Source organism: Rhinolophus hipposideros, assembly GCF_964194185.1.
Source record: "Rhinolophus hipposideros genome assembly, chromosome: 6".
NCBI lineage: Eukaryota > Metazoa > Chordata > Mammalia > Chiroptera > Rhinolophidae > Rhinolophus > Rhinolophus hipposideros.
In genome coordinates, this window is record NC_138052.1 from 19,426,451 (window position 1) to 19,441,819 (window position 15,369).

Here is a 15,369-nt window from a genome sequence, read left to right on the forward strand (position 1 = left end):
ATCATATAATTTGTATATATTATCTGTATCATGTAAGTTACGTGTGATTTGTACCACTTTTTTTTCTTATTTATAAGACTGATCTCTTCCAAAATATGAATATCTTTAAGTGTATGGTTGATTTTCTACTTTGTCACTCCAGCACTAAAGAGAACATACTGGGGCCATAAAAATTATTTTTTTTTTCTACTTGATAGTGAGCTGGGTATCTCTTGTAAAGTCAGGATTCAAGTTCCTTTTCTATTTCTGACCAGTCTATAAAATTAAACTTTTGGCCTAGATGACTTTGAATTTAAATCTAAAATAAATAAAGTGCATCTGTAACTTTACATTTTTGATTAAGAGAACTGATTTACACTTAGATGATTTTCCCCCTGGGAAATGTAATAAAATTTAATAAATTATTATGCTGTTGAATATTTGAGTTTTAAGGAATCCAGGACAATTTTTTTTGTCAATGTGATTATTTAAATTTTGTGTACCTTCTAAATCAGCTACATTTTAGGTATGTGATTAGGTTGTAGGTTCAAATTATATACTTTATTATTTGCAATACTATAATATTACTATCATTTTATAGTGTTTAACATTGGAGAGTCTATACTGATGGGTTTTTATATATATCCAATAAAGATATTTTTCTACTAGTAAAGAGTATTTTCAAAAACTTTCTTTTAATAACTCAAAATTTTAAAAGGAAGGGATCATGATAATTTAGGTGCTTTCCAACTCCCCTCTCTCAGGTCCCACAGAGACCTAAACAAAGTTGGAAACATCTTTGAAAGAATGTGAATGCTATTCATGAGCAGTATTCCCAGGCCAAAATATAAATACACCAAAGCAAGCTGGTAACCTTATTGAGTTTAATCTACATTTCCACTCACTAGTGGATTGAGGTTTTTGAATAAATGTCTAATACTGTCAGTCTTCTCTTGAGAACAATGGCGCAGTATGGATCCAATTTCTCAAATTGTCTTTCTTGCAACAATGTCAAAAAATCTGCCCCCATTTTTTTTTCCATCTCTCCTAAACAAATTTAGACTTTATACTACTCCAATTTATGTCATAAGATACTTTTTAATATCATGCATTACTAGATAAATAGTAGTACTAAAATGTATAAATTAAAACAGTAAATCTTTAAACCCTGAGAAATTAAAACATGATATCATTTTAACTCCCAAGATTCTCCTAGATCTTCACTTTGAAGTAGGAAAGATATGATTAGCATTTTCTTTATTGTTTCCCTGTCTGATTTTGGTACTGTGTTTTCATTATTTTAGCAAAGTGTCAGTAAATAGAACATGCACTATCTAGTAGGATGTTTGCCATTACTTTACACAGTAGGAAAATAAAAGTAAATTAATCTAGGTTATTTCCTCAGGCTTAATATCATCAACGTTTTCTTCCTTTGTATCCTCCAAAAAGAGATTTTATAGGGGTAAATATCTGTTAGTACTTGAATGATGGAAGGAAAAAAATACACAGCAGGTAATATCCAGGGAAGTGGTTTTATCAATAAGAGTGCCTTATGCATAGAGCTGTGTTTTTATCTACGTCCATTACACCAACCTAAAGCAATATTTGAGGGTTAGAAATATAGATTGAAAAGTCATTTCATATCCCTGGGCTTCAGCCCAAAAGGATATAAGTCATCATATAAATTCCTCTACTATAACATAGGGATACTATTAATGGATCCTATTCAGTTCATCTTTATTCATAATAACAAATACGTTTGAGAACCTACTGTATGTAACGTATATGGTTTACAAAATCACGATTTTTGGTGTATGCTCTATTGCTAATTCTGGAATGACTATTTAACACCTAACTTTATATGCATACAGATAACTAAAATAGAACATGAAAACATCCCCAGGCTAAGTAATATGATGGTCCAAGGAATGTATTCCGCATATAAATTGTAGTATAAAATATTTTTGGTACAAAACCTGCTTCCTTCATAGCAATTGGATTTAGATTTATGAATGTTGCCAGAAAAGCTATTCTGTGATATATTTTATGTAGATGCGCTTTTAAAACATTAGTGAAGTTTCCATAGTCAGAAATTGGAATTCTCATATGGTATGTTAACCTTGTGGGTAGTCACATTTGATCATATTCAGTTGCCCAAAATTGCAAGTATTAAGCATGTGTGTAAAACTAATTCTTTTCAATTATGAGATAGGCATAAGAATGTGCAATTATTAATGATTCTCACTATGTGCTTTTCTTTGAGGTATACTCTGGCATGAATGTAACTTTCCTGAAAAATAGATGTCACTGTTGCTTAGTTCTATTGAATTTCAAAACTATTTTATACTCATTGAGTTTATGACCTTGACTTTAATAGAGATTCTCTGGGGTTATGTCTTACCAAGGGGGAGAGGAAAAGCAAAAAAAAGCAGTGTACTAGAAGCTGTCTAATTAAAATAATTCAGTATTTAAGTATAGATGAAAATAATTTAAATTCTCATTGAATTAATAGGGCATCATCTAATACAAAATCTGCTTTAACATAGGATCTACATAGTCATTCAAATATTTAAAAGTTACTTATATGAAGTCACCCTGAATTTCATATTTGAAGTATACATTCCATGAGAGTCCATTCTACTTAATTACTAATCCTGCTCTTCCCATTCAGTAGCAAATGGAAACATTTTGTGACTCAGTTTCTCTATAAAATTGTCTGTGACCTCTGTTTATACTTAGCTTAATTATGTACTTAATATCAATATGGTGATCAAAGCCTCTTAGAAAGAACTGTAGAATTCCAAGTATATTAAACAATAGAGAATTAGTCTATTATTATTATTATTATTATTATTATTATTATTATTTTCAGGTGTACAAAGAAATGTAATAGTTAAGACATTTACACCCCTCACAAAGTGATAAGCCCCGCCCCCAATCTGTTACCTCTCTGACATCATATATAGCTATTACTATACCCTTGACTATATTCCCTATGCTGTACTCCACATCTCGTGACCATATGTCTATTTAATTATATGCGTAGTTGACATTCAATATCATTCAATTTCAGCTTCAGGTGTACAGCACAGTGGTCAGACATCTACACAGTTCATGAAGTGGTCTCCACAACAAGTTCAGTGCACATTTGGCACCCCACATAATCTTTACAACATTATTAACTATATTCCCCATATTGCACTTCATATCCCCATGACTATACTCTGAACACCAATCTGCACTTTCCAATCCTCCTACCTTCTCCCCTGTCCCTACTCCCCTCCCATCTAGAAGCTGTAAGTTTTTTTTCCCTATGTCTCTGAGTCTATTTCTGTTTTGTTTGTTTATTTATTCTGTTTTTAGATTCCACATATGAGTGAAATAATATGGTATTTGTCTTTCCCAGTCTGACTTATTCAGGAGCGTAATATTCTCTAGGCCCATCCATGTTGTTGCAAATGGTAAGATTTCATTCTTTTTTTTATGGCCGAGTAATACTCCATTGTATAAATATACCACAGTTTCTTTATCTAATCGTCTATCAATGGGCATTTTGGTTGTTTCCATAAGTTGGCTATTGTAAATAGTACTGTAGTAAACATAGGGGTGAATGTATTTTTTTGAATTAGTGTTTTGGATTTCTTTGGATAAATACCCAGGAGTAGAATTGCTGGTTCATAAGGTAGTTCCATTTCCAATTTTTTGAGGTACCTCCGTACATTTTTCCATAGTGGGTGTACTAAAATGCAATCCTACCAACAGTGCACAAGCGTTCCCTTTTCTCCACATCCTCGCCAGCATTTGTTTGTTGATTTATTGGTGATGGCCATTCTGACCAGAGTGAAGTGGTATCTCATTGTGGTTTTTATTTGCATTTCTCTAATTATTAGTGATGTTGAGCATTTTTTCACATGTCTGTAGACTATTTGTATGTCTTCTTTGCAGAAATGTCTATTCAGGTCCTCTGCCCATTTTTTTAAATGGGGTTGTTTGGTGTTTTTGTTTTGTTTAGTTTTTTTTTTTTGTTTTGTTTTGTTTTGTTTTGTTTTTTGGTGTTGAGTTGTATAAGCTTTTTATAAATTTTGGATATTAACCCCTTAACACATGTATCATTGGCAAATATCTTCTCCCAATAGGGAGAAGTATTCATTCAATAGGATGCCTTTTTGTTTTATTATGGTTTATTTTACAGTGAAAAAAAACTTTTTAGTTTGACGTAATCTCACATGTTTATTTTTTTATTTTTCTTCCCGTGCCCGAGGGGATATATCAGTAAAAATGTTAGTAAGGGTAATAATGTCTGTGAATTTACTTCCTATATTTTCTTCTAGGAGTCTTATTGTTTCAGGCCTTACATTTAAATCTTTAATCAATTTTTAATTTATTCTTGCATATGACATAACAAGGTGGTCCAGTTTCATTGTGTTCCATGTATCTATCCAGTTTTCCCAGACTGTCTTTACCCCAATGTAAATTCTTGCTTCCATTGTCATAAATTAAATGACCATATAGGCATGGATTTATTTCTGGGCTTTCTCTTCCATTGATCTGTGTGCCTGTTTTAATGCCAATACCATGTTCTTTTGATTACTGTAGACTTGTAGTATGATTTAATGTCAGATAGTATGATACCTCCCACTTTGTTCTCATTTCTCAAGATTGCTGTGGCTATTCAGGGCTTTTTATGGTTCCATATAAATTTTAGGATTATTTGTTATAGTTCTGTGAAAAATGTAATTGGTAATTTGATAGAGATTGCATTGAATCTATACATAGCCTTAAGTAGTATGGACATTTTAACTATATTAATTATTTCTACCCATGTGCATGGTATGTTTCCACGTATGTGTATCTTCTTTAATTTCTCTCTTTAATATCTTATCATTTTCTGAGTCTTTTATTTCCTTGGTTAAGAGAATTAGTCTTTTAACAACCTCAAATGGAGCCTTCCCCCCCCCTTTTTTTTAAAAAATTTTAAATCTCAGAAAGATCTTTCCTAGTGATTCTTAGATATCTGGTGTACTCTCTCTTGTCAATGAGTATTAGTTGGAGAATGTAAAATAATTCTAATTCCAATATTGATCTAAGAGAAATATAACTATAAAATTATATTTAATATATAATAAATATAGGTGTGTATACAACAGAGAGAGAGAGAGAGAGAGAGAGAGAGAGAGAGAGAGAGAGAGAGAGAGAGAGAGAATGCAATCAGGGAAATAAGGTCCTGAAAAAGTTTGGAGCGCTTTCAAGGGGTAAAAATATGCCTTATATAGAAAAAAGGATGACTTTCTCATTGTAATATGATGAAAGAAGAAAAAATATGGGAACATATTCCCATCTAATTATAGGAAATTGAAGGAGTTCTTATTATTCATCCCCCGACCCCCGGGAAAGAGGAAATTAGGTCTTAAAAGTTTGAAGACAGGTGGAGAAGGTTTGAAAAAGTTGTAATGTGGAATGGGAGTGAGAATAACATGCAGAAATACCACTAGGCAGTACAAGAACTTGGTTGAAGATAGAGACTACACAATGTGGTCACCAGTGTGGTGTTACCATTGTTTTCATCGCTGCTTGGTAGTCTAGTGTTCAGCACGGAAAACAATGGACTGGGCTAGCTCTGAAATTTTACCAGACTGGCATGGCAGAACAATGGCGCCAAGGGGTCAATTACATTGGCAAGGGAGTAATTGAAGGAGTGAACCAGGAACGCCAAACTGCTTAGAGAAAGAGTAGACTTTTTGCATTAGGAAAGGCATAAATGTTATTGGAGAAGATGGAGTAGTGTCCGTGGACAGATTTTGGGATAAAGAAGAGGGAAGAGCAAGAGGAAAATAAGTTAGGGATGTGGTTCTCAGCCTGGACTGAACATTAGAATCCTGTGGAGATCTTTGAAAACTACTGATGCCTAGATCCCATCTTCAGGGATTCTGGTCAAATTGGTCTGTAGTATATTTGGGACGATGGGAATATATTTTAACAGCCAAGTTCAAAATCGTTGTTTAGAGCCCGCCCCCTTGTAAAAAAAATCATATCGTTTTTGCAAATAAATAAAGTTGGCATTTTATTTTCAAGGTAATGGAGAATCAGCAAAGGTTTTAAAAGAAGTATCATAAGTTATTATATATACAGTATTTCCCCAAAAATAAGACCTAGCTGGACATTCAGCTCAAATGCATCTTTTAGAGCAAAAATTAATATAAGATCCGGTATTATATTGTATTGTATTTATTATATTATATTATATTATATTATATTATATTATATTATATTATATTATATTATATTATTATATTATAAAGACCTGGTCTGATATTATAGTAAAATAAGACCAATAGTTAAATAATTATTAGCTAGTTAAATAATTATTAGAGAAAGATTGTAGCAAGAACTGGACTGAGGACAAAAGTAAGACCAAGTAAATCTAGAGCATCTACATCTGTATTTCAACACGTCTCTTGATTCCAATCCAATATCTCATTATGCAACCTTTCACTATTCCTCTACATTCTTCTTTCAGTAATATCCTGCTCTTCCTAATTCATGGTGCACTCTCTGCCATCCTCCCACCTCCAAGTCACACTACCTAGAAGTGGGAATCAAGGTCTTTCTTAGAGGAAAGCCTTGCAGATCACAGACACTAAGAAAGATTGACTCTATTATGCTTCCTGTTCCCAGGTGGGAATGATAGGAATAGTAGGACACAAGGCCCAGTGAGAGGAGATGGTACCATCATTAGCCATGAACGGCTTCATTTCTTCTTATCAGAAAGCACAACTAACTGCATTTTCCCTGCTCTTTCCACCACAGAACTGCCTGTGAAGTAAGCAGATGGCAGAAACTTGGAATGCTGATGTAATCATATGTATCTATCTCTGAAAGCTTTTGTTTGTTTATTTACATAGAAAACTATTGAAGCTACTGCAGCAATGTTGTTGAGCAAGCTGAGCTGTAATCATGAATTAGAAAGTAAATTTGATCAGTACATTTTACTCAGACTTTCCTCCTTTCTCTTGAATCTTTTTCTTTCAGGTTTTATTCAAGAAGAATGTGTCATTCCCTGCCCATTTGATTGCAAGTTAAGCGATTGGTCTAGTTGGGGGTCTTGCAGTTCTTCATGTGGGATTGGAGTGAGAATTCGATCCAAATGGCTAAAAGAGAAACCTTACAATGGAGGTCGCCCATGCCCTAAACTGGATCTCAAGAATCAGGTAAAGTACATGAAGCAGCAAATAAAAGCTAAAACAGTATCCAATTTATTATTTTCTATTAAAGTTGAAGTCATTATATTGTTGCAAGTAGCTCATAAAAGGTTATCACAAATTCAGAAGAGGGGTTCAGAGGGCTAATTAATATAATACACTTAGTAATAGAAGCCTTGGCCACTCCTAGGTAATGTTCAGATCAACTTGGTTTAATTAGCAATAATAATGCTTACAAAATTGAAATCAAATTTATTTTAATGATTTTGACATGTAATTTGATTAATCATGATATTATGAAAGTGACGTGTGTATGTATACTTGCCAGTGTTCCTACAGCTCTTCATATATGTTCTGAGTTATTTCTCTAACTGTTTCCACAAAAGTCAAAGCTGTTTTCATAAACAGAACTCTGAAAGATACTCTTTTATATTCTCATAGATATCTGCTGGGTTTCCCCGAAAATAAGACCTAACCAGACCATAAGCTGTAATGCGTCTTTTGGAGCAAAAATCAATATGAGACCGGTATTATATTATATTAGACCCAGTATTTTATTATATCATATCATATCGTATCATATCGTATCATATTATAATTATATTATTATATTATATTAGAGCTGGTCTTATATTAAAATAAAACCAGGTCTTATATTAATTTTTACTCCAAAAGATGCATTAGAGCTGGTGGTATGACTATATCAAAATTTCAGAGAACCACGATAATAAAAGGGCTATCCTAAGCAATCAAAATTGATTTGAATATTTCAGTTGACTTTACCCATATAACGGAGTCTAAGATTTGGTTAAGAATAATAGTAAAGAACTAAAATTTCTTTTGTGATTGATTGCTGGTTATTAGATTAGGACTGATATACATATATAAAATATTATAATCCAGTTGACTTAGTGGAGAACTAGATGTTAGAAGTGCTTTGTACTTAGAGAGGTGAAGTATGGTTATATAGAGCCTTTACAGGGCTATATAGAGCCTTTATACTCAGAAACTATTTTAACAGAATAGTTTCACAGGCTTCTATTACTAATTCTAGTTTATGAATTTCTGTCCCTTTAATCTCATTTTGATTAGACTTTTCATACAGGTTGTTGAATGGAAAGGAAATTTATGCATTTTTTCATAATTAGTTTGAATAGCATGTCTAGTACTACTTGGATTTAGATATCATTTGTCAAGCCAAAATCAATATCTCTACCTATTTTTTTCTAACTTTTGACAAAAGGCACATAACTCACTGAAAATGAAAACTTATCACTCTAACACAACATATTTAAGTTCTAAGCCACGGCAGGGTGTTATGCTAGTTTTGTATTTTACAGTTATGTGGTGCAATAATGACCATAGCTTCTTCCCTCATAGCAGATGTAAACATTTTGAGAAAACAAGGCAGAGGATCATAAAATCAACATAAAGTTTGCAAATAAGCTCCACAAGTACAGTGGTTTGGTGAAGGGAAGAATAATGAAGGTTAAGGAAGGGATATGATTAATGAAAACAGGAGGCAGGTAAGCAGAGCAAAGATGGTCTGAGATAATAAGCCCTACTTCAGTACAATGAAAAGAATAATACAGGTTTATGGGCAGAAGGAGGCTTTCAAGGGAATATTCTGTATGAAGACTGTTTGACCATCCCCAGAGGATTTTCTAACCATTTCTAATGGAAAATAACTACTAAGCATTTATGGTTATATATAACGTATGATAATTCTCAAATCTTTCTCAAAAGCATCAACGAAAACCTAAGTCTTTGTAACACTGGTGTTAAACACTGATTTTAATATGTTAGTTTTGTGAACCAGGAAATTATCAAAGGAATAAAAGGACTTTATTTGATCAAAGACTTTAAGACTATATTCTCAGTATGCAACTGCAAATGTATGGAAATATGTCTATCAAATTTAAAAGTATGAATACGAAGAATGTACTTGTAAGCCTGTTGTGACTTAAAGGAAACTTGTTGTAAACATTTGACATATAACACCTAAAACCTTATGAAGTAGTACAAGCTAAAAATTAACGCCAGGTTCAACCTGGGTTTAATCTAAATAAATAATCTAGATAAATTCCATAAATGTAAATTAAGTGAGGGTGGGCCTGTCTGCAGGGCATGGTTCTAATTTTTGAGTTCCAGAAAGGAATTGTAACATTCCAAAGACATTTGTTAGCAGTGATGCTCAGAAATGAATCCTGAGACTTAAAGAAATTGAGTTTAGTATGCCTTATATTTTAATATAAAGAGCTTTCCGCTATCTAGCGTGTATGTGGCTTAATTAAACTTGAATTATAAAACTTGACCTCAATCCATACTTCATATTTTAGCATAAATTAATTGATCACAGCAAAAAAGTAATAGCCTTCCCTGTCACTTGTAAGTCTGTGAATGGCAGGGAAGGTGCTACTGGGACAAATCCTAAATTTAAAAGAAATCCTCCTCAGAGCAATTCCGATTTTAAAACAAATACTTATATACCTGTAAGTGTATTTGTGGAAAGCTATCTGTGGTGACTTCATTATGTATTTGCTCATATATGGTAGAATTCCCTGCGTGTGTTTGTGTGTGTGTGTGTGTGCTATATAATTTTTTGATTTGATCCATATTTTCTTAATTCATTTGAAAATAAATGAGTTGTCATGAATTTTCATTATTTAGGAAATATCCCCAAGCTTCTATTATTGATGGCAATTCTTCTTTCGGAGAAACTGCTATTTGTTTCTCTAAGCTGGAAATATGGTCTAGTTAGAGGTATAGCCACTTGAGGCTCTTTTCCAAAGTTCAATTTTATTCTTGGCTGTAGGATATTTGTCTTCTTTCCAGTTGGTTCAGGTTTGGATTTATTTTTCTATTTTTGGTACCAGATTAATACTCTGTTATCCATTTATCCATAAGTTAAAGCGCTAGAAATTGTAACCAAATTATTGCAGTAAAAGAGGCACATATCTGTCCTACCTGTGCATGAGGAAACTTCAGTATGTCACATTGAACCGAACATCTTGTTCATAAGAAACATTGAACTTTCTCATGTGTATGCCTATTATGCATATGCCTATATAAATGTTAGTATACCTACATATGCTTGTTCATTCTCCTTCTTCATTTCCCTTCAGAACATGAGGCCTTTTTGAGGGCAAGGGCTGTCTTTCTACCTTTGTAATTCATTTCAGCCCCTAGTACACTATCTTGTGTTTGTCAAATTATGTTCATTGGATGGTTTATTTGAAAAAGAAGCCTTCCCTCTGGATGAGTGGGTAGCTAGTGACATAGAAAGACAAAATATATTAAAACTCTGGTCTCTTTTTCTTCCTATTTTTTAAAACTTATTGGGGGTGACATTAGATAGTAAAATTATATAGGTTTCAACTATGCAATTCTATAATACATCATCTACATGTTACATTGTGTGTTTGCCACCCAATGTCAATTCTCCTTCCTTTACCATATATTTGACTTCCTTTACCCTCTTCTACCCTCCCCCCTCCTCCCACCTCCTGTATACTCTGGTAATGAATAAACTTTTGTCTGTGTCTGTGAGTTTTTGTTTCTTTGTTTGTCTTGTTTGTTTGTTGCTTTCAGTTTCATATCCCACATATGAGTGAAATCATATGATTCTCAACTTTTAATAACTTATTTTGCTTATCATGATAATCTCAAGATCCATCCATGTTGTAGCAAATGGCAGTATCTACCCAAATAATCTGAAAATATTTATCTGTAAAAGTATATGTGCCCCTATATTCATTGCAGCATTATTCATGGTGGCCAAGACATGGAAACAACCAAAGAGTCCTTATATAGATGAATGGGTAAAGAAGGTGTGGTACATACACACAATGGAATATTACTCAGCCATAAGAAAAGATGAACTCTAGTGATTCTTTTTTTTTTTAGTTCAAATTCTCAAAAACAAGAGCTCTTTTAGAGGAAAGAAATAAGAATTTCTAAATTATTATTGCCTAGTCTTTCAAGACTTGCTTGAAAAATCTTGGGTGTTTGTATATCTACTGAAGTCTAACTCAGTGATATAAATGGAAAGGTTGATATTATGTAATGCATACAAGCTCATAGACTGTTCTGAATCTGTTAGTAAAATCAGTATTTATATCTCATAAAAAGCCTTCCTTTTAAACCAAAATCTATCAACATGGGGTAGCTCTTTTTCTAGGATTGCCAAAACGACATCAATACTTGAATAGCTTTCTGCTAAGTATATTTGTGATGCTAAATAGTTTGAGCATACAGCTTACCCAAAGCTCTTACTTAAGTGGAAAACTTCTAAATAGTTTAATGGATTATCAGATCAGTTGGTTGATGCCCTTGTTGCTGCTGTGCATAATAAAATACATAATATATTTTAATATTTTACAGTCTGTAATGTGTTGGGTAGATTTAAGTGCAATTGTACTATGTATTCGTGTTATGTTTTTTTCTTTTGGAATTCTGCTTAGTAGAAGATTAAATATGGGGACACTGACATTAAACCTTCATTAGACTTACACTTCCCTTTATGAGTTCTTCACACAAATGAAGGCAAGAGAGTTCCAGGAAATTATATTTTGTTTATAAGTTGCAAATCTTGCATTCACAGTTATTTGAATAAAAATCTTACACTGAAATTCATTACCTATACTTTCTTAAATGCATGCTATCTATTTAAATACATTTTTTAAAGTGTTTTGACTGTGTTTGGAACTGAATTAAAGGATAGAAATTACATATTTGTGTTCTCTAGGAACATTTGCTATTTTAAAGTTTTGTCTTCTCTTCAAATAAAAGTGGCCTAAATTTGGATATGATGAGTACAACGCATTTTACTTTCATAGCAGGCTAATAATGTTTTAAAGAGTATTTTTTCCCAAAAAAATATATACATATATATTTTAGTGTGAACATTTCTTCCTTAGAAGAAGGCTTTTGAATGAGAAAAGGTTTCCATAGAGAAATAGTGTATGCTCGTTTCAGTGCTGCTTTGTTAATTATTAGCAGCATGTTAGGATATGGAAATAGGGTAACTGACATTCTGTCTTAATGTGTGTTTATGCAGAAACATACGGTGACACTTAGATTTAATCAATTTTGGCCTCTTCTTTTCGACCAGCCTGACTCCCACTCATTCTAACTTAGTGCAAATCATTCCTGGCACAGTCCTGCTCACTTTGGACTTAGCACCTTGGCAGGAGCCCCAGACTGTAATGGAGCAAGAAGTCTTCTTGAGCATGAATACGGAAGGCAGCCTATGAATAAGCACATTCGGGTGGGCTGTTCTTGCATAGGTGGTGGTGATGAGGCATGTTGAGGCTGCACCTTTGGTAAGACGTTGCTTTAAGTATGAAATATCATATTTGTAGAATTAAGAGACGAAGAGTGATTTATTCTCAGGGTTATTTGAGAGGATTTAATACAGACAGATACTCATAAAACATTTCACCTCTCCCCAACAAAGAAATTATTATTGCAAACCACAGATACACTGCACCCCACCTCAGAGGTGGAGTGAAATGGATCCTGGGGGCTCGTGTTCCTCCATTTGTATCCTTTATGCCTGTCTGCCAACTCAAACTCTGCTTTCAAGTTGTGACATTGTACTAATTGAGCTGAGTAGAGCTCAGGGGAGAGGCAATTTTTCTTTTTTGTTCGTGCTCTGTCACCATCTACAAGAAAAATTATATTTTTCTTCTCAAGAGATTTCCTCTCACCCCACACTGGCGTCCACACATACCTCATTCTTGATCATTCCAAAGGAATACCCCTCAGGCTTGTTAAAATTTGTTGAAACTTTGATCATTTTTCTTGAGAGCTGACAAAATCAAGAAGCAATTTTCCTATACCTGTTGTCCATTTTCTTGCATTTTAGTGTTTTTTAATACTCAGTATTGCCGTTCTGTATGTATTCAAAATATCACTTTTAGTTGTTATTCAGGATGATCCTATGTACATTCTGTCTAATACAATGTTCTCTACTACACTGGCTTGGCAAATGTCACTAATGCGGTCCCTAAGCGAAGTTTGCAGGATTGGCTGAGGACAGCTGAAAAATTGCAAATCAGGCAAATTTTGTCATATTTTGTCCTTGGAACTCTTTCAGTGGGCTCCCATACCTCATGTTATCCTCAGGCCCTGAACTCTTGAACCCATGAAATAGTATATTAGATAGCATCAGCTTCGGCAGAAAAATCACATCATTTGTGTGCAGTTTTGGAAAATGGACTTTTTTTTCAGGTTAGTTTTTTTTTTAATGAATTTTTATTTTTCAATTACAGTTGACATACAGTATTATATAAGTCACAGGTATACACCATGGTGGTTAGACATTTATATAAGTTATGAGGTAATCACCCTGATAAATCTAGTACCCATCTGACACCATACATAGTTAATATCATATTATTGACTATATTCCTTATGCTATACTTTACATCTCCATAACTGTTTTGTAACTACCAATTTGTACTTCTTCGTCCCTTCCCCTTTTTCACCTCTTCCCCTAACTCCCGTCTGTCAACCTTTAGAATGTTCGCTGTATCTACCTTGTTTCCTCAAATGTAAGACCTAGCTTGACAATCAGCTCTAATACGTCTTTGGAGCAAAAATTAACATAAAACCCAGTATTATATTATACTATATTATGTTATATTATGTTATATTATGTTATGTTATGTTATGTTATGTTATATTATATTAAAGACTGGGTCTTATGTTATAGTAAAATAGACCGGGTCTTATATTAATTTTTGCTCCAAAAGATGCATTAGAGCTGATTGTCTGGCTAGGTCTTATTTTCAGGGAAACACGGTATGAGTTTGTTTCTGTTTTGTTTGTTTATTTTGTTCTTCAGATTCCACATATAAGTGAAATCATATGGCATTTGTCTTTTTCAGTCTGATTTACTCCACTCTGCAAAATACCATCTAGGTCCAGCCATGTTGTTGCAGATGGCAAAATTTCATTTCTTTTATGGCTGAATAATACTTCATTATATGCAAGATTTGACAATTAACTTCATGGACTCATCCTAGAAAAAGTGCTACATACTAATTGCTGAATATCACTACGGTCACCTTTGAAGTATTCGCCTTGGGAAGGTATGCACTAACACCATCACCTAGTCCACCCTTCAAAGCAATTTTGGAACTCTCTTTCTGGAATGGCCATCAGAGCTATCATCGTATAACCCTTGATATCCTGAATGTCATCAAAATGTCTTCCTTTCAATATTTCCTTTATCTTCAGGTAAAGAAAGGAGTCATTGGGGGTCAGATCAGGTGAGTAGGGAGGGTGTTCCCATACAGTTATTTGTTTACTTGCTGAAAGCTCCCTCACAGACAGTGCCGTGTGAGCTGGTGCATTGTTGTGATGCAAGAGCCGTGAATTGTTTGCAAAAGTTGAGGTTGTTTTGGTCTAACTTTTTCACGCAGCCTTTTCAGCACTTCCAAATAGTAAACTTGGTTAACTGTTTGTCCAGTTGGTACAGATTCATAATGAATAATATCTTTGATATGAAAAAGTTTAGCCGCATTGTTTTGACTCTTGATTTGGACTGACAGAACTTTCTTGGTTGTGGAGAATTAGCTGACTGAAGTTGTGCACTTTGATGCTTTGTTTCAGGGTCCTATTGGTACACCCATATTTCATCACCAGTGATAACATGGCCCATAACATCATCTAGCTTCTCCCAAAGGTCTTGGCAAATTTTGACTCTCTTTTGCTTTTGTTCATTGGTGAGCTCGTTTGGGACCCTTTTTGTACACACCTTTCTCATGCCAAGATTTTCAGTTAAGATTTTCCTGTTTCTCTATAGATGTTTACTTGGTCTACTATGCTTCTCACAGTCAGCCGATGATTTTGATGCACAATTTGATGGAGTTTTGCAATGTTTTCGTCAGTTCTGCTTGTTACTGACTGCCCTGACCTCTCTTCATCAGTGACGCATTCTCACACCTCAGAAAAACGTTTAATCCATTTGTACACTGCTGTTTTCTTCATGGCATCATCCCCATAAACTTGGACTGAGCATGTCCCTGATTTTACTTCCATTCTTGCCAAATTTACCAAGAAATTTAATGTTTGTTCATTGCTCTAATTCAAACTCCGACATTCTCAAGGTAGCACATAAAAACACACATCAATAATGAATGCCAATCAGCAAGACACTGCCACATGTCAACACAAACACAGC

At 33.8% G+C, this 15,369-nt stretch overlaps 1 protein-coding gene across 2 annotated transcripts in view; it reads left to right on the top strand.

Moving 5' to 3' along the window:
* Positions 1-15,369, top strand: part of THSD7B (thrombospondin type 1 domain containing 7B) — an 815,330-nt gene that overhangs the window by 602,916 nt on the left and 197,045 nt on the right. For both annotated transcript variants that reach the window (XM_081051932.1, XM_081051933.1), the window contains exon 15: positions 7,009-7,187. In XM_081051932.1, coding sequence (XP_080908058.1) covers positions 7,009-7,187 — 179 coding nt within the window. The remainder of the gene's footprint in view (positions 1-7,008; positions 7,188-15,369) is intronic.